A 26,624-nucleotide genomic window follows, 5' to 3' on the forward strand; every position below is an offset into this window, starting at 1 on the left:
GAGATCTCCTCTTTCACGTGTATCCTGCATTATTTTTTGTTTTATTCTCGGTCTCTTCCCTGCCCAAACAAAATTATTAATACCCTTCTGCCATATCTTCAAATTCTCATCTTTTTTAAGTATTGGTATCATTTGAAAAAGAAACAAACATTTAGGCAAAACATTCATTTTTACTGCTGCTATTCTTCCTAGCAAGGATAATTGTAATTTTTTCCAGTTTTCCATCTCTCTTTGTATTTTTCGCCACAATGGATCATAATTATACTTAAATAATTTCGCATTTGATGTCATAATATAAACCCCTAAATACTTAACCTTTTTTACAATTTCAAATCCTGTTAGTCTTTCTAGTTCTTCTTTTTGCTTTATAGTCATATTTTTAGTTATTATCTTCGTTTTCCCTGCATTTATTTTAAATCCAGATACTTGTCCATATTAATTATATCCATTAGACCTACAACCGACTGTAATGGTTGGGTTAAAGTAACAACCAAGTCATCTGCGAATGCTCGTAATCTATAGTCATACTGCCTAATCTTAATTCCACTTATTTTGTCCGACCCACGTATCTTACTTAACAAAAATTCCAAAGTCAGAATAAACAATAATGGAGACAAAGGACATCCTTGTCTTGTTCCTTTTTCTATATTAAAAGTGTCTGTTAAACTACCATTAATTATTATTTGCGCTGTTTGTTTCTGATATATTGCCTTAATAGATTTTGTGAAATGTTCCCCAAACTGCATCTTTTCTATTGTTTTCAATAAAAATTGCCAATTCAATCTATCAAATGCTTTCTCTGCATCAAGAAATATCAGCACCGCAGAGATTTGGTTGTTCTTCCCCAAATACTCCAATGGGTTAACAACTTGCCTTACATTACTCTTCATTTGTCTACCATTTATAAAACCAGTTTGATCATTATGAATCATTTGTTGCATGACTGTCATTAACCTATTTGCTAATATTTTAGCAAAAATCTTGTAACCTGTATTTAAGAGTGATATGGGCCTATAATTTTTTGGCTGGGTATGGTCTTGCTCCTCCTTTGGAATCAGAGAAATATAAGCTGTCCTCCAAGATGGGGGTACATCTCCTCCTGATTGTATATTAGTAAATAATTCTTTAAGTGGTCCCACCATTTCTAACTGCAAATGTTTATAATAAGCAGCTGTCAAGCCATCTGTCCCAGGAGCTTTACCCACTTTCAACTGCTTAATTGCAGACATAATCTCCTCAGTAGTTATTGGTTGATTTAAACCCTCCCTTTTCTCTTTTGTAATTGTAGGAATATACTCTTTCTGTAGGTATCTATCTATATCTGTACCTTGAATTTTATCACCAGCATACAACCTCGTATAAAATTCTAAAAATGCTTTTTTAATCATATTTTGCTGATAAACCTCTTTACATTTATATTCTATTTTCTCTACGGTCCATGACTTTTGCTTTTTCCTTAACAAATATGCTAACCACCTCCCTGGTTTATTAGCATTACAAAAAGTATTATGTTTAGCATATTGCAAATTAGTTGCGACCTGATCTGCCATTAGCATATTAAATTGCCCGTGCAATAAATTAATTGCCTCTTTTATTTTCTTATCTGCTGGATTCAATATCAAAGCTTGTTCTTTTTTCCTGATTTCCTCTTCTAAGTCCTTCCTTTTTTTTTCCTGTTTACGTCTATGTTTATTATTCAAATATATCAAAATGCCTCTCATATATGCTTTACTTGCATCCCATACCATTTCCATAGATGTACCCTTATGCATATTTATAATAAAAAATTCTTTCATAAATTTTTTACATTCTTTTACATTTTCCTCATATCTAAACAAATTTTCATTTAACCTCCAAGACCTCTTAGATCCCCTTCCATACTAGAATTCTTTTCAGACTGGACTATGATCGGTTAAAACTCTTGGACAAATCTTCGTCTTCTTCACTCTGGAAAAGAAATCATTTGTAATTAATATAAAATCAATTCCTGAGAAAGATTGATGTCTATCAGAAAAAAAGGTAAAGTCTTTTTCTTCGGGGTTTCTCTCTCGCCAGATATCTCTCAGTTCCATGTCCTCCATCAATTCAAAAAACGATTTTGGCAATCTGGCACGCATTGAAATGTTCTGCAAGAGCCCCTTATCTTTTTTAGTGTCCAAAACTCCATTCCAGTCGCCCAATAAAATACATGATTTATAATCCCATTGTAATAACTTGGAATGTAAAAGCTTATAAAATCTTTCCTGTTGTTGGTTCGGTGCGTAGACGCCAATTAAAAGTATTTTTTCTCCTTTTATTAACAGTTCAATTGCTAAAAATCTTCCTTGATCATCTGCTTCAATTAATTTAGCAATTAAGTCTTTTTTTAGGTATATAACTATACCATTCTTCTTCTCAGGAGCAGATGTAGCATAATGTATACCTAACCTTGCATTTATTAAATATTTTTGATCTTTACTTCTAATATGAGTCTCTTGTAAACAAATTACATCATTTTTAAACTGTTTCAAATAATGAAATATTTTTCTCCTCTTTTGTGGTGAATTTAGGCCATTAACATTCCAGGTCAAAAATCTAGTTGCCATTCTTGGCCCTTTGAAGCACTTGGGAGCATCTGCTAGAAATCTCCATGCATTTTACTTTTTGGCTTTGCTCCTCCCACTGCTTCTGTTTTTGTAGTATCTTGAATCATTTGAAGTTGCTGCACTCTTAATTCTTCTTGACGCTTGGCTGCCGCTCGAATCTGTCTTTGATCCTTAGGCTCTTCTATCGCCAAAGCTTGAACAGTAGTCGAAAATTGTATTAATTCTTCTTGAATAATCAAATCACCCTTTTGGGCCTGTACCAACAATTCTTCTTTCTCCCCCTTTCTTGCCCCATCCATTTCCGTCTTCCTTCTAGCTTCCTGGGACTGAGGGCATCCAGCCTTTAATACATTGGTATAAAAATCTCTTGCCTTCCACACTGAATTGAGACGGTATCTTTCTCCTGAATAATTCACCACCAAACCAGCTGGAACTTCCCATCTATACTGTATCTGATGGTATCTCAATTCTTCCACCAGAAAGGCATAATCCTTTCTGGCTCTCAACATTTTTGGGGGAATTTCTTTCAGTGTTAAAACCTCCTGCCCCTGCACTTGAAGTTTGTTTTTAAAAGTGACTTGTAGGATTTCATTGCGTAATCTCCTTGTTGTAAAATAAACTACAATGTCTCTTGGTAGATGTTTCTGTCTGGCCACCCATGAATTGACACAATAAATTTTGTCAATTTGCCATTCAAAATTTGCTTTTTGATCTTCCATTATCTGTGCAAATGCTTCTGAAAAGATCTCTCTCAAATTCTCTTGCTTATTTTCCTTGAGGCCTCTTATTCTCAGAGCAAATTCCATGTCTCTATATTGTATCATTATCACATCCGCCTCTGCTCTTTCCATCTTGTCCTGGACCTCCCCCATTTTATTTTCCAAGTTCTCATTAGATTGCTTAATTTCTTCCACTTTTTCATCTATTGCTTCAATATGTCCTGCCAATCCTTGTACTGCCATAATAATGTCTTCTCTAATTTCTTGGTTTCGTTTTTGAATAGTCTCTTTGACCTGTGCAATTTCTTCAGCAACTTCTCAAGTTTGCTCCTGAAACATTGAAGCAATTTTTGTTTCTGTAACAGAGGCTTGTGTTTTGAGGGCTTCCTGAAACATTTCAAATGTTAATATTGTTGGTTCCGTTGGAACAGAGAGAGATTGCAATCTGGACGTTTGAGCTGGTGAAGTCCCAGCACTTTTGAGGACAATAGCCTTAATTTGTTTTGAAGCCATTTTTAGTTTCCAATTTAAATTCAGTCAACTGCCAGAACTGTAAATCCACCAAATCCAGAAATCAGTCTTTAAATAATATCAGTCTTTTTTTTTTTTAATGATCACTGCTGTAATCTCTTTTTTTAAAAAAAAAACACAAATCTCTAATTTTAGACAGGGGCTGCCAACACTAAAAGAAACTTTCCTTTTTAACTTTCGCTTTCACGCCCCATTAAAGCACAATCGCCATCTTGGTTTCACTTTCTCTCCTTAATAAATCAGAAGGAAGTAATATACATTTGGAGTTAAAGTTCAGTACTTGCAGATCTCATCTCTCCTGACTTTGCTTAGCCTGCTTCCGAATGATGTTTATTCAAGTGTTGTTTGCAGGGGTGGTCGCGGCGTCTTCTTCTGCTTGAAGCAGAAACGTCCCGGATCCGGAGCTCTGTCGGGCTTCCAGGTAGCTCTCACCCTTCGAGCCCCAGAATTGTTCCTGGGGCTCCTTGGGGAGCTCTACCTACGCCCGTCTGCTCTCTTCCTCCCCTTTTTCCGGGGAGAAAGTTTTCAAGCCGCTAGACAGCTGATTTGCGCTGTTCTAGCAGCTTTACGAGATCACGGGGCTGGCGCTCATGGGAAGAGCGTCCTCGGCGCCTGCGATGCCACCGGAAGTCCTTTATTAGTTGTTCTTGTCTTCTGGCAGCTCTGCGCATGCGCACACTGGCAACGAGCTCCAGCTGTTCCTGTGCCTCACTGCTGTCGAACTCCCTCTCTGCCTCCGATGCAGAGCCCTTGTCCGAGCTGTCCCGAGACCCCAGGACTGGCCCATATTCCTCCCCAGCCTTCTCACTGTCCAAATCTGCTGCCAGCCCTGCAGGCCGCTGGCGGGCCACAACACTATCCCTCACTGCAGGGCCCTTCTCCCGGGTCTGGCAATCCAGATGCGACCATGACGGGAATTGGTCGTGGAAGATCTGCACCACAGCATGCAGCCCTCCCAAGCTCAGTTTTCGCTGGCAGAAGTACTGTGGGCCAGTACTTGGCTATTTCCAGGGCAGCCCCGCGGGCCAGATCGAAGCACCCCGTGGGCCAGATCCGGCCCCCGGGGCCTTGAGTTTGACACCCCTTCCCTATCCAAAGCTAGTTCTTCATCTCGGGCCACGATCCCCTGCCTATTTGAGTTATCATGACAACTACCTTGACCTGTCACCTTAGTGTCCCTATTAAGGTCAGCAAGGGCACTATATCTGTTATGCTGGGACACAGTGAAAGCTTTGTGTGTTTATGGTTCACAACTCTCACCCTGCCAGATCCCACAGTTGTCCATACTGCCCTTCTCCTGCAGGATCTTTGTGGTAGAGGGGACTGATGGAGCAGCAGCTCAATAGAGTAGAATGGCTGAATTGGACGCCTAATTTCTGCTTGAAGAACACAGATTAGAGACTCTAGATAGGTAATCTGTCCATGTAGACTAGTACCTTGTTTACAAATAGGACAGTATCCAAATTTGAAAAGAGTACTGAGAAAGACAGCTGCAAAACAAGTAGTGCACTGAACTAAGCCGGTCATTCTGAAATAAAATAAAATTGCAATCTCAGGCGCACTTACCCTGAATGTATTATTGCTGTTTTGGATTTTTAGTTATTGCTGTGACCCAGGCCCACGTAGTTAATATTAAATGCAAAACAGTTCCAAAAAACAAACAGATTTTATTAAAACAGCTGAGAATTAACTCATTCTCAGCGTATTCTAAATTAAATGAAAGCAAAGTCCTCAAAACACCATTTTTCAGTTTATCTCCGACCTTGGGATAATTAGGCAAACTGCCAAAGGCTTTTCTTGGCAACAGTTCAGGAACAGAAGACGCTGACAAGAAAGAAATACAGCCAAACACGAAGCAAATCTCTCAACGGTTGTTTTCCAGCAAAGAGGCCAAGAGCCGTTGCTGGTCTTTTAAGCCTTATGGGAGGGGCCAATCATCTCTTGGCCCTACTCCCGAGTCGTCCTCTCTGCTTTAGCTGCTCCTGCCTTCTGGCAGCTCTTCTCATACATACACTAGGAACAGGCTCCTCCTGTTCTTCTGCCGCTCTACTGTCAGCCTCTGGAGGCTCCGAAGTCCGCGTATCACTCCCCGATGGCCCTGGCCCCATCTCTGCCTCCGATGCAGAGCCCTCATCCGGGCCTTCCCCAGCCTCCAGGACTGGCCCATGTTCTTCCTCAGCCTCATCGCTATCCGACTCTGCTGCCAGCTCCACAGGCTGCTGGCAGACCACAACACTTATATGATTCGTGCACTATTAGACACACGGGCTGCTCCTTTGCTCCTTTGCACTTTTTCTCAATTCCCCTTAACTTATAGCTAGCAGCTCTTCCCTGCAGCCTCAAGTCTTTGCCACAACTCTTAAGACTATGAAAAAGCTGCAGGGTATACATTCTATTTTCATTCATCATAATGGAATAATCAAGATATAACTCTTAAGTAGGACCAAATATGTAACAAAACTGACATCCCTCTCTGAATGAATAATTTGACTTTTAGGTTATGCAGCAAACTTAGCAATAGTAATGAATGAGTGGTACTTATGACCAGTCCTTGAAGTTCTGGCCATCACAGCACCCTGCACTCATGTGTTCACGATGTGCAACCTTCCCTATTGTCTTCTCACAAGGAATGTTAATGGGGAAGCCAGCAGGAAGTCAGAAGTCATGGTCACGTGAGATGCTTGCTTAACAACCTGTGGTAATTTGCTTAACAACAGTAACTTGGGACTGCCAGAGTTGCCTTCACTAAGCAGCATAGTCATGTAATGTCACACTTTACAACCACATTGCTTAGCAATAGAAATTCCAGTCCCAATTACCATTGTTAATCAAGGACTACCTGTAATCTTAATGTACACACCTCCCCTAAAAATCCAAACACCAAAATGAACACAAATGAACAGTGAAAACAATACAATGTTACAATAAATCCACCATTCCCAAAGTTTCAGTGTAAACTAAAAGGTTCTTCACACTCCACTGTACTCTGTCTGCACCTCCTGAAGGGAGATTATAGTTTGGGAAACCCTAACTATAACTAATAAAGGACAGACCCAGAAACCTGAATTGACATATTGGTGGGGAGAGTGTAATCAAGATTGAGCTGCATATTGCCCCAATTTATATAATCTACATTTAAATATAGATTGAAATTGATTATTTAAATCATATAAATTATCTTTCCCTTAAACACTATGCCTGCTCCCCACTCATGCTAGCACCTTTCCTTCCCTCTCCACAGCTGCTGTGAACAATTATCCAGTGCAGCATATCTCTCTTTTTCCAAGAAAAGTCCAGAGAAGAACATTTTTACCTGGTCCAATCTTGCAGAACTTTTTCCTTGACATTATGGGGCCAAATATATATTCAATAGTTTTAGGCATGTTCTAACTGCCACAGGTCCTGGTGTGGAAATCTTTCATATCATTACTCACCATCCGACAGCACTTCATAAGCCTCAGCAACTTGCTTGAATTGTCTCTCAGCTTCCTCTTTATTATCTGGATTTTTATCAGGGTGCCATTTTAATGCCAGTTTACGGTACCTGAAATCAAAGCCAAAGATACTTTATTCAAGAACAACACTGCATGAACAGAAAAACAAACTAGCCTGATGAACTAAGAATTTTAACATTTTAAATATCAATAGATACACTACCAATGTTAATTTCCTAATACATGATAAATATAATAATTTGCCCATAATAGATTGCTCAAGTTTATGAGATTTATCCTGCCCCACACTTTGCAAGCTCCCAAAGAACTACAGGTAGTCCTCGAGTTACAAATGTAATGGAGCCTGCCAATTACATTTGTAACCCGAGAATTCATAGGAGTGAATTGCATAACTTGACCGTGATCACTCCGCTTTCGCCCACACAATTGCTAATCGAATGCGCAGGTCGTTAAGTGCATGAGGTATCTCAGGGTGGGGAAGGCCTGGGGGGGGGGGTGGTAGTGATGGAACAGGCCACCTACTTAAGACCATCCAAGCCCCCCCCCCCGACCCACTGAGATACCTCATGCTCCCCACAATTGCTTCCCCTGCATCCTGCCACGTTGGGTCTCTACAGGCAGGCCTGTGAAGACTCACTTACCTTGATAAGATCTAGCAAGCTGTCTCCTCTTCAGCGTCTTGGCCACGGTTTCTTTGCCTGCTCCTGGCGCTCCAAAAGTGGAGCGGTGAGAGCAGAGGGAGCAGGACAAGTGTGCCCTGCTCGGCTTCTCTGACTCACCGAGGCTGCCTGCCACTTCTGGAGTGGCGGGCAGCCTTGGTGAGTCTCCTCCAAAGGCTTCCAGTCTCAGCACGGAAAAGCGTTTGCATGCCGACAGGAGGCTTTGGGCCAGCGAAATTGTGTTGCTTCAAGCCTCCCATTGGCGTGCAAACACTTTTCGTGTGCAAACTGGAAGCTTCTGGGTGCCCTGATCTCACGGGACTTCAGGTGCCCATTCTCTGCAAAAGCAGAAGTCATGGCCCCCAGAAGCTTCCAGTCTCCGTGTGAAAAGTGTTTGAGCGCCAATAGGGTGCTTTGAGGCAGTGCATCAGCGCTCAAACACTTTTCACACGGAGACTGGAAGCTTCCTTTGCACGCCAATGGGATGCTTTGAGGGAGAATATGTGAATTTTTTTAAAAAATAAATAAATTGTTTAAGTAAAAATCTCATCCATACTCCACAGGTCTAGATAGGGTACAAAGTGCCATACCATAAAGATTATACTGTGAACTGTTTACTGGCTCCTATTCTGATAACTTTATCAATCTATAACTGAATCATAGGAAGGGGTGATTAGGAAATTAGTATTAGTGACCAATTTCTTAATTTAGATGTCACAGCCAACTGATCAATAAACAATCAATTCTCAGGACTAAGTTTTGTTAAGATCAGTTTTTATTTTTGATGTAAGTTTCTGACATAAGAAACTTTATCTGCAGGCATATTTTCTTGAATGTTTTAAATAACTTCTGCTTTACAATCTTTCTCAGCTAATAAACAACTAGCTGACTATGTGACCATTTTCAACTGCAAGATTTAATTCTGAGTAAACATATAAACAATCACCTAAGTGTTAGTAAAGGAAGGATGAGGACACTTTTTATAGGCTGAAAACTGCAATCACTTTTGTGTGGCTTAAGGCCTTCCTCAAAAAGTGGTTAATGACAGGAATATAAGATATACAAGTAGTCTTCAACTTACAACCATTCATTTAGTGACTGTTCGAAGTTATAATGGCACTGAAAAGAGTGACGTATGACCCTTTTTCACACTTATGACTGTTCCAGCATCCCCATGGTCACATGAACAAAATTTGGATGCGACGATCTGCTAATTTCACTGCTAAAGCTGGTTCTTTGGCAGTGGCGCTTCCTGGTTTTGAATGGGAGTACTTAGGAGTGACCCAAGACAACTTTTGGCCGATCGTGGACCCAGTTAGGAAAGTGTGTGTGTGTGGGGGGGTGTCTCAAAGATTCTAATTCCCTCTGGAAGCGATTGAAAAGTCACTGGGCGTATACAACTTAATGTCAATCAGTTTCATTTTCTAAGCATGCCTGAGTATTCATTTTCACTTTTTGAATTTGTTTTATTTTGCTTTTTGCTTGAAAAGTTGATTAGCGGTTGAATGCTGATTTATTTCAACCCCTTGCACTGGACTCTAATAGCTTTTTCTCTTTTTTCCTTTTGATATATGTTGTTCTGGATAGCTTCTGTCCCTTCCGTATGGAAAGCACAGCAGCGTTCGGGGTGGGGTGGGGTGAAGAGCTATCAGACTCACCACTGGATTCTGTATTTTTTGAATTTGCAAAATACCTGGAGTTTATTTCTATTGAATTTTTCTTATAACCTTGGAAAACTTACTCTTTGTTTTTGTTCTTTGTTCCATGACTAAATTTCACAGATTAAAATGGCTGAACAGTGTCTGAAACCTAAGAAAGGAGGGTGGGGAAATATGCAGCTTCTAGCTGGATTTCTCTTTCAAAAGCTTGACCAAACTATAATGATTGTTCAAAACATGTTAGGATCTGAGCTGAAGAAGCTTCTTGGATGAGAAGCAAAATGTCTTCAAAGAAAAATCAGGAAGTCCAGTTGCCTCTTGAAAAAAAGCACCTTTAGGATCTGAAGCTTTATTTTTGGATAAAGATACACAAAAGGACTTTGATCCAGTTCCAGATCAAAGAGATAATCTCACGGCTAGAGAACCACTAAAGTGGATTTCATCTGCTGTTCCAAAGTTTAAATCTGTACATTTCTTCAACATCACAGCTTTAACTGGAAGGGGGAAGAGAGAAATTCCTTTCCTCTATGAAGCCTGAGGGAGACTAGATGGATTACAGTTAACTGGCAACTAGGTTTGCTTGCACTTTGATTGGAAGATAGACCTATTCTGGAGACTGAATTTACTATATTTAATTAAACAATTGACAAGAGATGACATTAAAAAACAAACATGGATATTTGACCCAGGACGATATATTTATACCTTTTGGGATGATTTCAGATAGATAAGATGCCATGGTAAATTTTCTACGAGTGGATTACAATAACAGCTTGTTAACAGTGAGTTTTGAAACTTTAATTTTGTTCTGTTTCACTATTATTGTACTTCCTGTTAACTACTTTGTCATTAATCTAACATATACTGTAAAAGACAGGTCAACAAGTTGCGAATAGATTTAGAAATTTAAAAATTTTGGGGGGGCTTGTTTCACAAGGGGTGGGAATTAATGTTGTAGTACTACAGTATATTAATCAGTATTCAACTAGAGGGGATAAAAATGTGTTTTTATGTTTTTTAATGCATTGATTGTTTTGTGTTTTTCTTTTTGGATTTGAGTTTTGTATTTTGTATTTTAACTTTGTTTTGAATAAAATAAAAACATAAAAAATGAGTACATACGCTTTTTTAATGTCTTCTGGTGAAGCATGTCTATGCACTCCTAGAACTTCATAATAATCCACCATGTTTTACTGTGTCCTGTAAAAGACTTCATTTCAATATCCAAACACAATTTTTTCTTAAAAAGCATGAATACCCTGAAAATATGGCTTGTTAAATGACACACACACACCCAAATCATTATGGGAAAACAGCCTTGTAGTCTAGGTGGCAAAAAAATCAGCATATTTTTGAATAACAAGTGTTTTTCAATGAAGTTTTTCTTTTCTTTTCTTTTTTTATTTTTTGCTTTAATTTATATGCCGTCCTTCTCCGGAGACTCAGGGCGGCTTACAATGCGTTAAGCAATAGCCTTCATACTTTTGTATATTTATACAAAGTCAGCTTATTGCCCCCACAATCTGGGTCCTCATTTTACCTACCTTTGAAAGGATGGAAGGCTGAGTCAACCTTGAGCCTGGTGAGATTTGAATTTGCAGTAATTGCAAGCAGATGTTAATAACAGTGCTTTAGTCCACTGTACTACAGGCTCCTGCTTATTCAGATAAGATAGTATCAGTCTTAATAAAAATGAGAAGGCTAAACCAGACAACCATTTTGCAATATATGTGAAATATCTTTTATTTCATCAAAGCTTCAAAGATTGTCTTTCGCATCAGACAGGGAGCGTTTTTAGAGAAAAAATTGAATTATTCCATATTCTTCTGAAAGAAATGTTATTACAATAGGGGTGAGGTTTTTTGGTTATGGGGCCTGTTCTACTGCAGCTTCTAACTATATTTCCATCTTAAGTTTCATTCAAAATATAACAGTACAGTACTTGAATCCTGTTTTTTCTCATCCTAGATAAAACTTTCACTCTTTTTATAGCACTGTCAAAAGGCTTCCAACTATGGTTGATAGTTTGTATAACACTCAGCACATAGAATATGCTAATCAAATGAAATGCAGTCTAGGTTAAAACAAAAATAAAATGGCAAAGCTAGAAAAAGCAGAAGTCACAAAAACAACTCAATATTTTAGTAGGCTGATAATTTATTTATTTTGTCGCATTTCTATGCCGCCCAACTCCCAAGGGACTCTGGGCGGCTTACAACAAAGAATAAAACAATGCGAACAATCCCATAAAAAATGTTAAAAAGAAAGACAAAAACATTAAAAACTTTAAAAACGTTAAAACACATGCACTCCAATTCGTGGCCGGGTCTCGCAAGATCATTATAACGAGATCAACGGCCCCAGGCCTGCCGGAAGAGCCAGGTCTTCACCGCTTTGTGGAAGGCCAATAGGGTGGGGGCGGTCCAGACCTTAGGAGGTAATTGTTTCCAGAGAGCCGGGGCAGCCAAAGAGAAGGCCCTCCCCCGTGGGCCCGTCAGCTGACATTGTTTAGCTGACGGGACCCGGAGACGACCGATTCTGTGGGATCTTACCGGTCGCTGGGAGCTACGTGGTAGAAGGCGGTCTCAAAGATAGCCTGACCCTGAGCCATATAGGGCTTTAAAGGTAATGACCAACACCTTGAATTGCACCTGGAGACCAATAGGGAGCCAGTGCAACTTGTGGAGAATTGGTGTAATGTGGGTGTATCTAGGCGCATCCACTATAACTCGCGCGGCTGCATTCTGGACCAACTGTAGTCTCCAAACACTTTTCAAGGGTAGCCCCATGTAGAGCGTGTTGCAATAATCCAACCGTGAGGTGACAAGGGCATGACTGACTCTGAGGAGACCCTCTTGATCCAAGTAGGGTCACAATTGGTGCACCAGACAAACCTGTGCAAAGGTCCCCCTAGCTACAGCTGTCAGATGTTGTTCCAGTCTCAGCTGTGAGTCTAGAAGGACACCCAAATTGCAAGCCCGTTCTGAGGGGGGCACTTTCTCACCCCCCAGAACCAAGGATGGACAATCGACATAGTCTTTAGGGGGCAATACCCAGAGCCATTCGGTCTTGTCTGGGTTAAGACTGAGCCTGTTGACTCCCATCCAGATCCTCACAGCCTCCAGGCACCGGCACATCACATCTACTGCCTCACTGAACTGACGAGGGGTGGAGATATAAAGCTGGGTATCATCAGCATATTGCTGATATCCCACCCCATGTCGTCGGATGATTTCACCCAGTGGTTTCATGTAGATGTTAAATAGGAGGGGAGAGAGGACCGAGCCCTGAGGCACCCCACAGATGTGGGGCCTAGGGGTCAACCTCTGTCCTCCTACCAGCACCAACTGTGATCGACCAGAGAGATAGGAGGCGAACCACCGCAACACGGTGCCTCCCACTCCTAGCTCCCTTAGTCGCCCCAGAAGGATATCATGGTCAATGGTATTAAAAGCCGCTGAGAGGTCAAGTAGCACCAAGATAGAGGAATGACTCCTGTCTCGGGCTCGCCAGAAATCATCCATCAGCGTGACCAAGGCAGTTTCCGTGCTGTAGCCAGGTCTGAAACCAGACTGAAAAGGGTCCAGATAATCCGTTTCATCCAATGACCGCAGGAGCTGAAGTGCCACCACCTTCTCTACAACCTTTCCCGCAAAGGGTAGGTTGGAGACTGGACGAAAGTTTTTTAATTCTGCTGGGTCCAGGGAAGGCTTCTTGAGGAGGGGCCTTACAACCGCTTCCTTCAAGGGCTGCGGGAAGGACCCCTCCCTCAAGGACGTGTTAACTAAAGCCTGGAGCCAGCCATTATTAGTGAAAAAATATTTTTTGTTATGCAGAACCAGATCTTCTGAATACAATAATCTCTTATTTTACTGTGGAAGAGTATTAATACCTTCTAATGTTCCTTAAGTATACCAAATGCAAATTCAAATAATCACTGATTGTTCCCACAGATATGAATCATACCCTCAAAAAGGAAAACTGAAACCGAATTCATGTGCCATTTTACCCTCTACCAGTAAGTATATACTGTAGTTAGTAGCAAATGTTTCTATCAGGCAGTTTTAGCCAGAATCTTGGCAAGCAGTTACAAAATAATAATTTTTATTACGGTGACAGACCAGCTTTACAAATAAGAGGCATTAAAAATAATAAAAAATACAAGATAATATATTAGTGGTAGATTGTCAGTGGGCAAAGTCTACCTAATGTTGCATACAGTATAACAAAATTTAGCTACAAAGAAACTAAGTGATACTGAACTGATAACAGCAGTTGTACGTAAAAAAACCTGGTGTTTCCCAGGGTATTTTATCAGGTGAGGTGTTATGAAATGGGTCCTTGAGTCCTTATAGAAGGTACAGTACAATAGGAAGTGAGCTGTAGTTTCAATAGCCCCTTGTCCACAGGGGCACAGTCTCAGCTCGTATGGAATTTTTTTTAATACTGGCCCTCCAAAACTGCTGTGGGAAGTGTATTGCAGTGTGCTAAATTTAGTGCCCTTCAGAGTTTGGGGACAGTTATATGATGTAAGTATCTCACTGCTTTGAAGAGAGGAGTTTGACTGCTCAACAAAATGCTCTTAGGAAGAGCAGACTGATCTTGTTGGGCTTCCAACACATAGTTTAAATGGACTAATTGCACACCTGTTTCCCAGCGAAATCTGGGGGCTGGGCAGGGAACAGAATGTATCTGCCCTCAGTGTGGAAGGGATTGCCACTCTCGAATTGGCCTTTTTAGTCACACTAGATGCTGTTTTAGGACCTCTTTCCAGAGCACGATACCATAGTCTCTTGAGACTGAAGGATGCCAATGGAACCCCATCATTAAGTGCACTTCCCTGGAGAAGCCAAGATACTGAAGTTTTTCTGAGATGGTCCTAAACCGGGGCTGTCAAACTTGCGGCCCATGGGTCAGATGTGTCACGCACTGGCCACACCCACACCCAGTTTAGCAAAGGGGGAAAAAGTCACAATACGTCACATGACAACGCTGTGATGACGTGAGTTTGACACCCTTGTCCTAAACCATACTGATTCATAACTGTCCTCCCTAAGGAAAGAACTGAAGCCTGTGGGGGAGAAAGTAATTTTAACCAATGTGCTATAATAAAAAAAGTCCATGCACCTGTTTCGACTTTAGATAATCCTGCCTCCCTCTTTAGTAACTACATTTGGAATGCAGTGAGCTACCTGAATTATAGCTCTTCGGAATTTGGATTGCACCCTTTCCAGAGCACTAAAGAGTAATCGTGCATGAGCTTCAGCCGAGTATACCTTCAGTGCTCCTTTGGAGAAATAAAAAGACTGAATTGCAGCCACTATTTTTTGAGCATTTTGAATAACATAGTTTTGATGTGCACTGCATTTACCAGAGCTGTGGAAAACCATTTGTTTACTTACTTACTTACTTACTTATTTATTTATTTATTTATTTATTTATTTTATATACCACCCTTCTCCCAAAGGGACTCAGGGCAGTGTACAGCCAGCATAAAACACACAAATATAAACTTAAAAACAATTTAAAAAATATTAAATAGTTTGGCCCATATCTAATTAAAATAAAGCTATCCAATTTAGACATTTAAAATTAAGAATTAACGATTAAAAAATTAAAATTAGGCCAGCCCGGCTTGTTGAAATAGGAGGGTCTTGAGCGCCCGGTGGAAGGTACGTAAGTCGGGAATCCTCCGCATCTCGGTGGGCAATTCGTTCCAGAGGGCAGGAGCCCCCACAGAGAAGGCTCTCCCCCTGGGGGTCGCCAGCCGACATTGCTTGGCTGACGGCACCCAGAGGGCCCCTCTCTGTGGGAGCAAATTGGCCGGTGGGAGGCTATTGGTAGCAGCAGGCAGTCTTGTAAGTACCCAGGTCGTAAGCCATGGAGCGCTCTGAAGGTGGTAACCAATATCTTGAATTGCACCCGGAGGACCACCAGGAGCCAGTGCAGCTCGCGCAGGAGAGGTGTTACATGGGAGCGCCATGACACTCCCATAACCACCCGCGCGGCCGCACTCTGCACCAGTTGGAGCCTCCGGGTGCTCCTCAAGGGGAGCCCCATGTAGAGAGCATTACAATAGTCCAGGAGGGAAGTGACGAGGGCATGAGTGACCGTGCGTAGGGAGTCCCAATCCAGAAAGGGACACAACTGGCAAATCAGGCGGACCTGATGAAAAGACCCCCCTGGCCACAGCCGTCACATGTTCTTCCAAGGACAGCCGTGCATCCAGGAGGACACCCAAGTTGCGAGCCCTCTCCGTGGGGGCCAGCGACTCGCCCCCAATAGTCAGAGATGGCACCAACTGACTATATCGGGACGCCGGAAGCTAAAGCCACTCAGTCTTGGACGGGTTGAGCTTGAGCCTGTTTCTCCCCATCCAGATCCGCACGGCCTCCAGACACCGGGACATCACGTCAAGGGCATCATTGGGGTGGTCCGGGGTAGAGATGTACAGCTGGGTGTCATCAGCGTACTGGTGGAACTACACCCCGAAACCACAGATGCTTCACATAAATGTTGAACAGAAGGGGCGAGAGGACCGACCCTTGCGGCACCCCACATGAGGCACCTCAAGGTCGACCTCTGGCCCCCTGTCAACACAAACTGCGACCGGTCAGAGAGAAAGGAGGAGAACCACCGCAACATGGTGCCTCCCACTCCTAACCCCTCTAACCAGCGCAGCATGATACCATGGTCAATGGTATCAAAAGCCGCTGAGAGATCTAATAGGACCAGGATAGAGGAAAAACCCCTGTCCTGAGCCCTCCAGAGATCATCAACCAATGCGACCAATGCCGTTTCCGTGCTGTATCCAGGTCTGAAACTCGACTGGAACGTATCAAGATAGACCGCTTCATCCAGGTACTGGGGGAACTGTCGCACCACCACATTCTCAACAACCTTCGCCACAAAGCGGAGGTTGGAGACTGGATGATAATTCGCTAAAACAGCCGGGTCCAGGGAGGGCTTCTTGAGGAGGGGCCTCTTTCAAGGCGGTGGGGAAGCAGCCCTCACTCAAGGAAGCATTGATAATCCTCTGGAGCCAGCCTCGTGTAACCTCCCGGGAAGCCAGCACCAACCAGGAGGGACACAGGTCCAATAAACATGTGGCCGCGCTAAGTCTACCCAGAATCCTGTCCACGTCTTCGGGAGTCACCGGGTCAAACTTTTCCCAGATAACACTCTCAAGACCTTCCTCCATCACCCCATCTGAACCTATCCCGTCAAGAGTCCAAGCCTTCCCGAATTTGAGCGATTTTGTCATGCAGATACTGTACAAAATCCTCAGCTCTACCCTCCAAGGGGTCTTCCCGCGCTCCCAGATGGAGCAGGGAGCAGGTCACCCTAAACAGGGCGGCTGGGCGGTTACCTGCAGACACAATAAGAGCGGAAAAGTAATCAGACTTTGCCGCTTTTATCGTCACTAGGTAGGTCTTAATATGAGGCCTCACCAGTGTTTGGTCAGATTCGGACCAGCTGGCCCTCCAACAGCTCTCTAGGCATCTTTTCCAGCGCTTCATTTCCCTCAGCTCCTCGGAAAACCAGGGAGCCACCTGGGATCGGCACCGGGTCAGAGGCCACAAAGGCACGACGTGGTCCAAAGCTCCAGCGGCCGCCCTATCCCAGGTGGCCACCAGGTCTTCAGCCGCGTCATGAGCCAGAACCTCAGGGAATGGCCCAAGCTCCGTCTGGAACCTATCAGGGTCCATCAGGCGCCTGGGGCGGAACCACCTGATCGGTTCCGCCTCCCTGCGGCGAGGTGTAGCAGTTTGAAAGTCAAGTCAAAGGAGAGAATGATCTGACCATGACAAGGGCTCGATCACAATATCCCCTATATCAAAATCATTCAGCCACTGGCCAGAGAGAAAAACCAGGTCCAGAGTGTGTCCCCCCGTGTGAGTGGGGTCATGAACTAACTGGGTCAGGTCCATGGCCATCATGGAAGCCATGAACTCCTGAGCCACCTCAGACGTTTCACCAATAGATGGCAGGTTGAAATCCCCCATGACCATAAGCCTGGGGGTATCAACCGCCACCTCGGCTATCACGTTGAGTAGCTCAGGAAAGGTCGCCACCACGTGGCAGGGAGCCAGGTACGCGACCAGCAAGCCCATCTACCCCCCATGGCCCCACTTCACAAGGAGGGACTCACATCCGTCTATCTGAGGCACAGTGGCCTCCCTAGGACCAAGACCTTCCTTTATAACAACCGCCACCCCCCCCCGCCCCTCCCCTGAGACCTCAGCTGATGGAATGCGCGGAAACCTGGTGGGCACATTTCAACAAGGGGGACCCCCCCTCCAGGCCCAACCAGGTCTCCGTAATACCCGCCAGGTCAGCACCCCCCTCCTGAACGAGATTACAAATGAGGGGGGCTTTATTTACCACGGACCTGGCATTGCAGAACATCAACTGAAGGCCCGAGCCCTGAGGATCTGTGCAACCCAGGGAACAAGAAGAGCATTGGGGGCCGGAGCACGCAATCGCTCGAAGATAGCGAGTGCGTACTCCCCTAACATATGGCCCTCTGCTCCCGCCATATCTGCCCCTCCCACACACAGTACCGATGGAACAGCCCTCGTTGATACGGAAACTAGCCCCCTCCTCGACTCCCGACCCCAGACCCCCGGACACATAGCCCTCTGCCGGACTAGGCCCAACCCCTCGTGGGTTACCCCCCAAACCCACACCCCACCCCTCCCCGGTGCCCCTAATAACCTAATTAAGAAAGAACACAAAACCATGCCCAAGTATTTAAAGGATTTGACTTGCTCGATGTTCTGGCAATTTATCTTCCAGGTGTCAATTTAGGTCTCTTTGCAAAGATCATAATCTTAGTTTTACTACAGTTGATTTCACAAGTTTTTTCAGAGAAATAACTAACCAGAACATTCAAGGCTTGTCGAAGTCCAATTTGCATTTGTGATGAAAGTACTGTATCATCTGCATACAACAAGGATGCAATATGTCAATTAGCTAATTTTGGGGATTGAATTCTTACCGTTAAGTATACACTTAGTAGCAAATGTTTTTATTAGGCAGTTTTAGTCAAGACTCTTGGCAAGCAGAGGTACAAATACAGATGCTTGCAAGCTTACATAATGAGTGAACACAATTTAATATTTTATATTAACACCGCTGGTAAAGCTGCATCAAGTCTAGCCATATAGTGATATTTAGTGATACCAGAATTATCAGTTTAAATCAGGGGTCCCTGGCCTGCAACCTGTTCAAAACTGGGCTGCAGGAGAAATGGGCAAGTGCGCGCGCAAAGCGCCACTCACGCGAGCGGCAGGCAAGCGCACACATGTGCAAAGTGCCACTCGCAAGCGGAGGGTGCTCGTGTGGGAAGCTCCATTCACGTGAGTGGAGCTGTGCGTACAAGTATCCTCCACTCATGCAAGTGGAGCTTCGCACAGGAGTGTAAGCACCCTCCACTCATGTGCGAAGCTCCATTTGTGTGAGCCGAGGGCGCATGTGCCTGCCACTCTCTCACAGACACAACCGAGCCACCAAGCTGCAAAGGTTGGAGACTGCTGTTTTAGGTAAAACAGCTATACTGCTGTTTTATATTTCTTCATTAAAACTTCATGTTTGTATACTGCCATATTCTTGACCAATATCTTCTTTTCGGTTTATTTTAAAACTAGCCAAAACTCCAAAGTCATTTAAATTCTTCATCAAATATTTTATACTATTATTTGGATCTTGTGGAGTCATGTTTGTCTGAATCAAGTTTGCTTGAACCTTGCTGGGTGATGCAATGAAGGGGCTTGGTTGTGCCATGTGCTGAGCTCTGCTGATAGATAATCCTATTATGTCCTGGAGGGTCATGTCTTAATCCCATCACCCTGGAGCGGAGGTCTTTTGTTTTGTGGATAGGTTGGCCCAGTCTTAATGTGCACCAAATATCTGCTGGGGGCAGGGAGCTGCTCTTTGTCTTTAAAAACATGTTTCTCCTTTTCTCATCTAGGGAAATATAATATTCTGCCTTTTTAATATTTCCTAAAATATGTCATTCTTCTAAGAGGGGTGGGTGCTTTCATTAGTAACAGATTATATAAATTATTTCCAATTAACTCACGATAGTGTAGGAAGTTAGCACCCACCCCTTTCCTGGAAGAGTGAAATATTTTAGGAAATATGAAAAAGGCAGAATATTATATTTCCCTGGGATAAGCATGTTTTGAAGCAGCTCCCATCTTCCTGCCCCCACCCTTTGTCAATGGGCCATTAAGGCTTGGGCCAGTCTATTCTACATAACAAAGATCTGCCTCCTTCAGGCAGAGCCATAGTAGGAATTGCCAAAGATCCAACAAAGATAGGATTAGCCCTCTACACAATAGCAGCAGAAACTCACCACATGTGACCTGGGAAGCACATGTGACCATCAGCCAGCAAGGCTAGCTAAAACCCCCACCCCCTGGGAGTCTGACAACCAATCAGGATACTCTTTCGGGGCCCCAGGAAATGTAGAGCCAGAGAGAGCATAAAAACCTGGGGACTCACTGTATCTGCCCTTTTCTGTTCAGGAACTCAAAACATGTGATCCTGTCCACCATTAAACCATCTTTCCAAGCAGTCTCCATGTCTCCAGTGTCTTTTTCCCCACTTGGAGCAGAACCTAGAAGGATGTTTCTTCCAACAATAGGTTGTTATATTAGCATTTATTGTAATTCTTTTCTGTGAACATCATTTGCCAATGATCCCAATCCTCCAGGTCAGTGTTTTTCAACCTTGGCACCTTTAAAATGGGTGAACTTGAATCCGAGAATTCTAGGAGTTGAAGTCTACCTATCTTAAAGGTGCCAAGGTTGAAAAAACATTGGTCTAGGGATCTCTTCCACCTGCAGGCAGGCCTCTTTAGTGCTTCTAATCTAAAATGTCCCTGCTTCTGCCCTAGTTTAGCCGCAATCCCACGGACAAGGTGTAGGAAGTTAGCACCCACCCCTTTCCTGGAAGAATGAAATATTTTAGGAAATATTAAAAAGGCAGAATATTATATTTCCCTGGATGAGAAATGGAGAAACATGTTTTAAAGACAAAGCACCTTCCTGCCCCCACCCTTTTGTTAATGGGCCAGAGGCAGAAACCCAATCTTGGTCAATGGACCATCATTTGCAACACAATGGGACCCATCTAAAACAGAAACTCACCACATGGCACCTGGGAAGATTACATCAGCCAGCAAGGCTAGCTAAGAGCCCCCACCCCCTGGGAGTCTGACAACCAATCAGGATACTCTTTTGGGGCCCCAGGAAGTTCAAAGCCAGAGAAAGCATAAAACCTGGGGACTCGCTGTATCTCACCCCTTTTCTGTTCAAGAACTCAAACCATTTGATCCTGTCCACCATTAAACCATCTTTCCAAGCAGTCTCCATGTTTCCAGTGTCTTTTTCCCCACTTGGAGCAGAACCCAGAAGGATGTTTCTTCTAACAAAGGGAAGAGAGAGAACGGGGAGGAAAGGACTTGGAGCCACAGCAGCAGGGGGAAGAAGGCAAACACCTTCCTTCTCCACGCTTCTCCACCTAACGCCAGCGGGGAACTGGGTGGGACAACGCCAATCCATCCTCCCTGTATTGATCACCATCCCTCCCCTCCCCTTTCGCCAATCAGGAAAGAGTACGAGCCACAAAAAACAGGCCCCGGGTGGGGAAGGGTGCGCGAGACCCGTTGCTGAGCCCCACTTTTCCTGTGCCCCCCCACCCGCGCACTAAAAATTGGTGGCGACCCATAACTGCTTTTCTCACCCGAGCAGCTCCCACCGTCTCGGATCTCACCCGCTCGCTCCTCCGAACAGCAACAGCAACAAACCAGTCTCCTCTCGGGGCCTGCTCCCCTTTCCGCTTTGGAAGCAGCAGTTCTACAGCTTCTAGCAGAGCCGTAAACAGGAAGTGCATCAAGCGCAAGGAGCGGAAGAACCCCCGGGTTTTTTTTGCCCCGCGTCTATAAAGCGAGAAAAAAATTCCAAGAGAGCTTATATAGCTGTGGACTTGAGGAACAAGCCGTTCCTGCCCCTTTCCAGCGAAACCCAAGGGTCCCTTAGCACCCGTTCCGGGACTGACGCGCCTTTCTCAAGTATGCCTTGTCTGAGTTGCGAGCGGCGCTCCGGACGGCGCACGTTGCTCGTCATCAAAGACAGGCCTTCGAGACGGGGAGATGAAGTATACGGGGATACTTGAAGCTTCCTTGCCGCTAGAATTCCATGCGCCACCGAAAAGATGGGCTGAGGCACACAAAAGAAAACCCGAGTTAGAAAGACCTCCACTGCTCTGGGCCGAAATTTGCTTACCGGCGGTTCCCCGGTCACAGGTGTAAGGAAACCTGGGATTTCCTGGCTTTGGAAGAGTGGCTCTAGCTTCCTCCTCGAGGGAGCTGGGGAAAAACAGCAGTAAAGGAAAGAAGAAAAACAAGAGTGTCTTTGCATCCAGAAATTCACTTTGAAATTGTAGGAAGTTAGCACTCACCCCTGTCCTAGAAGAATGAAATATTTTAGGAAATATTAAAAAGGCAGAATATTATATTTCCCTGGATGAGAAATGGAGAAACATGTTTTAAAGACAAAGCAGCTTCCTGCCTCCCCCCACCTTTGTCAATGGACCATCATATGCAACACAATAGGACCCATCTAGCAACAGAAACTCACCACAAGGCACCTGGGAAGATTACATCAGCCAGCAAGGCTAGCTAAAACACCCAGCCCCTGGGAGTTTGACAACCAATCAGGATACTCTTCCTGTGCCCCAGGAAGTTCAAAGCGCAGAGAGGGCATAAAACCAAGGCACGCTCAGCATCTCAACCCCCTTTTCTGCTCAGGAACTCAAACCGTGTGACCCTGTCCACCATTAAACCATCTTTCCAAGCAGTCTCCATGTTTCCAGTATTTTTTTCCCCACTTGGAGCTGAACCCAGAAGGATATTTCTTTCAACAATTTGGCACGCCAGAGATGGGACTCCAAGCTAACCTAAACAATGGACCTTGCCCAAGTAAGCTTCCCTTGCTAGCAGCAGACCCATTGAGTCTGTGGGTAAGTTTTCTGGGGCCTTGGCCATTTGGAACTAGGTTTTAAATGGGTTTTGAGTGTTGATCTCAAAGGCTGCTTGGAAAGAAGGTGAGTACCTCTAAATTTTAATTTTAAAGCATGGAAAAGCATGGGAAATGTGTGTATGCCTGCATGTGTGTGAGTGAGTGGGCCGGTCTCCCAATCACAGCTGGATCTTGCTTCCTCTGTGCATTTCCTAACCACAGAAAGACTAACAGTCTGGAGAGCATGGGGTTTTGCCAGAGCACAGGACCTTCTGTTAGGGAAGGAGGAAGGGTGTGTATGTGGGATTTCACCTGGACAACAGTCTGATTCCACTTCTTTGAGCGACCTCTAGCCGCACCTCTGCCTATCGCTAGCTCCACTGAGCCATGACTGGTAGGATAGAGAAAGCAAGGTGGGGGTTGCCGAATGTGGGACTAAACCATCTTTCCAAGCAGTCTCCATGTTTCCAGTGTCTTTTTCCCCACTTGGAGCTGAACCCAGAAGGATATTTCTTCCAACAAAATAATGGAGCGAGTCACTCTAGCCTACGCATCTGCTGGAAATGATTCCACACAAAAAACTTGGATTGGTAAGAAAAGAAGTTTATTTATCCAAAATAAAATTTAAAAAGGCAGTTTGCAAAGTGTGGTGGGTCTTATTGGGAAACTTCAACAGGAAGTTCTAAGCCAAAAGCCACACCCCTGAATTCAAAAGCAAGACATTTTATACACCCTAACGCGATGCCCCATTCCCTCCCCTTTGGTCCCATTGGATAGGTCCTCCAGGGTTACAATTAATCCGAGGCGCCTATTAAGAATACATTAACCCCCTTCCCGCCCTTCAGTTACAGCCCACTCGGCTTTCCCTCTTATATACAGAAGGTCCCACACTCTGATGGCCCTCCCTTGCTTTCCGTTTTCTGTTGATCATGGCTCGGAGGAGCTAGCAACAGGCAGGGGTGTGGCTAGAGGCCAAACAGAAATGAGATCCAGCTGCTGTTCAAGGGTGAAACCACTCACACATGCACACACACTCTTCCTCCTTCGCTAACAAAAGGTCTTGTGCTCTGGCAAAACCCCCATGCTCTCCAGACTTGTTAGTCTTTTTTTTTTTTTTTGAATCAAGTTTTATTGATTTTTTTTTTCTTCCCCCCCCCATTCACCCGCATATTTTATGAACAGAGTATTGGCCATATCATATCTTATACAACTTATCATATCCAAATACATTTTACTTAGTTACAATTTCTGCCAAAATCATCTTTTTCCATATTTTTAATCATATCTTAATATTTCTATGTTTATTTATATAAACAACATCTTCATTCGCCCTCAAATTCTAATTTCTCTACTTTTACTCATATTTATTCTTTTTTACTTTTTAATAAATAAAAAAAATTCATTCTTTATCCTAATACATTTACGCATGTTCGGGGTTGCCTTTCTTCCATTTCATCTTTTTTATTGTACAGCAATCTTTCTTCTCATTCTCTTCCGTCTCCCTCCCTTCTTTTATCCTTCCTACTTTCTTCTTTCCTCCTCTCCTACTCCTTCCCTACTTCCCCTTCCTTTCTCCCCGTCCTCCTCTCTTTCTCCCTATCTAACCTTCTTGCCTACTCTTATTTCCCCTCCCTTCCTTCCTCCCCTCTTCCCTTTCTTCCATTCCTCTCTCTCCTTCTCCCTTCCTTCCATCCCTCTACTCCTTCTTTCATCTCTCTATTGCTGTATTCATTTTTAATTTACTATTTTCCACTATGGTGTCCAGGCAACCCCGACTTTTCCTCCATTTATTAAATATATTTATCAAAATTCCCCTCCTCTTTTTAATTATTAACAATATATTTCAACTTACTCCATTTTTACCTTAAAACCTTTGCTGAGTTGGCCTTCCGATCCTTAATCTATTTTACCTTTAACAATATCTTTCTTCTATTTTACTTCTTTCTTAATATTTCATTTCATTCTTACTTACATCATTTACTAACATTTCAATTTTGTTCAGTTTTCTATTTCAATTTTTCATCTTAATTTCAATTAATGCCTTTGTTCGTCTCCATCTTTAACACACTCTTCTTTACCATCCACTATTATTTCTCTCCAATCTATACTTCTTCAGACAACAAAACATATAACCCATTCTGTCTTTCATATTACATCTACTGTTCTATTTTACATTAAACAGCATCTTTCTTCTTTTTTGCTTCTTGCCCACATTTCATTTCATCCTTATATGATTGTAACCTTGTTGCTGGTATCCTTAAGATTTATATTGACTGTTTCCCTATGACATTAAGTGTTGTAACTTATGATTCTTGACGAATATATCTGTTCTTTTATGTACACCAAGACCGTATGCACCAAGACAAATTCCTTGTGTGTCCAATCACACTTGGCCAATAAAGAATTCTATTCTAAGTTTAATTGTTAAGACACAAAGAATTTTATACCCAGATGACACACTGTTTAATGTAAGATGGAATGTTTGTATTAAAAGAAAATTTTAAAAAGTTATAAAAAAAAGAATCTAAAAACAACAAGAGATTATGAGCAGCTAGGGAAGAAAGTTAAAGAATTAGGAGCATAAGTGGTGTTTTCATCTATACTTCCATTAAAAGGCCAACATCCAATAGGGAGCAAAGGATTTTAGAAACGAACCACTGGCTTAAAAACTGGTGTTGTCAAGAGAACTTCAGTTTAGAATAGAATAACAGAGTTGGAAGGGACCTTGGAGGTCTTCTAGTCCAACCCCCTGCCCAGGCAGTAAACCCTACACCACTTCAGACAAATGGTTATCTATTCTCTTCTTAAAAACTTCCAGTGTTGGAGCATTCACAACTTCTGGAGGCAAGTTGTCCCACTTATTAATTGTTCTGTCAGGAAATTTCTCCTTAGTTCTAAGTTGCTTCTCTCCAGGGGTGAAATGTAAAATTTGTTACTACCAGTTCTGTGGGCGTGGCTTGGTGGGTGGGGGTTAATGTGACTGGGTGGGCGTGGCCAACTTTTTTTTTTTTTAACTTTTCAAAGCATTTTTTCTAATGCTTTGAAAAGCCTCTGCCGATCAGGCAACTCAGCTGGGATCGTCAGAGACTTTTCAAAGCATTTTTTAACCACCTCTTCGGCCAAGAGGTGGCAGAAAAAAATGCTTTGAAAAGCCTCTGACTATCCTAGCTGAGCCGCGTGATCATCAGAGGCTTTTTTGTTTTTTACTTTTAAAATCATTTTTTCGTCGGAACAGGTTGTAGAAAAAATGCTTTTAAAAGTAAAAAAAAAAAAGCCTCTGATGATTGTGCGGCTCAGATGGGCATGGGGGGGGCACAGGGATTTTTCCTACCGGTTCTCCGAACCACCTGCCGCCATCGCTACCGGATCAGGCAATCCAGTCCGAACCGGGAGCATTTCACCCCTGCTTCTCTCCTTGATTAGTTTCCACCCATTGCTTCTTGTTCTACCCTCAGGGGCTTTGGAGAATAGTTTGACTCCTTCTTCTTTGTGGCAACCCCTGAGATATTGGAACACTGCTATTATGTCTCCCCTAGTCCTTCTTTTCATTAAACTAGACATACTCAGTTCCTGCAACCGTTCTTCATATGTTTTAGCCTCCAGTCCCCTAATCGTATTTGTTGCTCTTCTCTGCACTCTTTCTAGAGTCTCAATATCTTTTTTACATCGTGGCGACCAAAACTGAATGCAGTATTCCAAGTGTGGCCTTACCAAGGCATTATAAAGTGGTATTAACACTTCACGTGATCTTGATTCTATCCCTCTGTTTATGCATCCCAGAACTGTGTTGGCTTTTTTGGCAGCTGCTGCACACTGCTGGCTCATATCTAAATGGTTGTCCACTAGGACTCCAAGATCCCTCTCACAGTTACTACTATTGAGTGAGGTACCACATATACTGTATTATGCATTTTGTTTTTCTTGCCTAAATGTAGAACCTTACTTTTTTCACTGTTGAATTTCATTTTGTTAGATAGGGCCCAATGTTC

At 43.3% G+C, this 26,624-nt stretch overlaps 1 protein-coding gene across 3 annotated transcripts in view; it reads right to left on the minus strand.

Moving 5' to 3' along the window:
- DNAJB6 (DnaJ heat shock protein family (Hsp40) member B6) overlaps positions 1-21,494 on the minus strand; it is a 51,407-nt gene extending 29,913 nt beyond the window's left edge. For 2 of the 3 annotated variants that reach the window (XM_070944356.1, XM_070944354.1), the window contains exons 1-3: positions 21,359-21,494; positions 10,730-10,807; positions 7,270-7,379 (exon numbers count right to left, since the gene is read on the minus strand). In XM_070944356.1, the coding sequence (XP_070800457.1) occupies positions 7,270-7,379; positions 10,730-10,794 (175 nt within the window). In that variant the 5' untranslated portion in view covers positions 10,795-10,807; positions 21,359-21,494. The remainder of the gene's footprint in view (positions 1-7,269; positions 7,380-10,729; positions 10,808-21,358) is intronic. The other variant, XM_070944355.1, reaches the window with a different exon arrangement.
- Positions 21,495-26,624: the final 5,130 nt, after the last annotated feature.

Source organism: Pituophis catenifer, unplaced genomic scaffold (genome assembly GCF_029215685.1).
Source record: "Pituophis catenifer annectens isolate HBS135680 unplaced genomic scaffold, rPitCat1.0.hap2 SCAF_5, whole genome shotgun sequence".
Lineage (NCBI taxonomy): Eukaryota > Metazoa > Chordata > Lepidosauria > Squamata > Colubridae > Pituophis > Pituophis catenifer.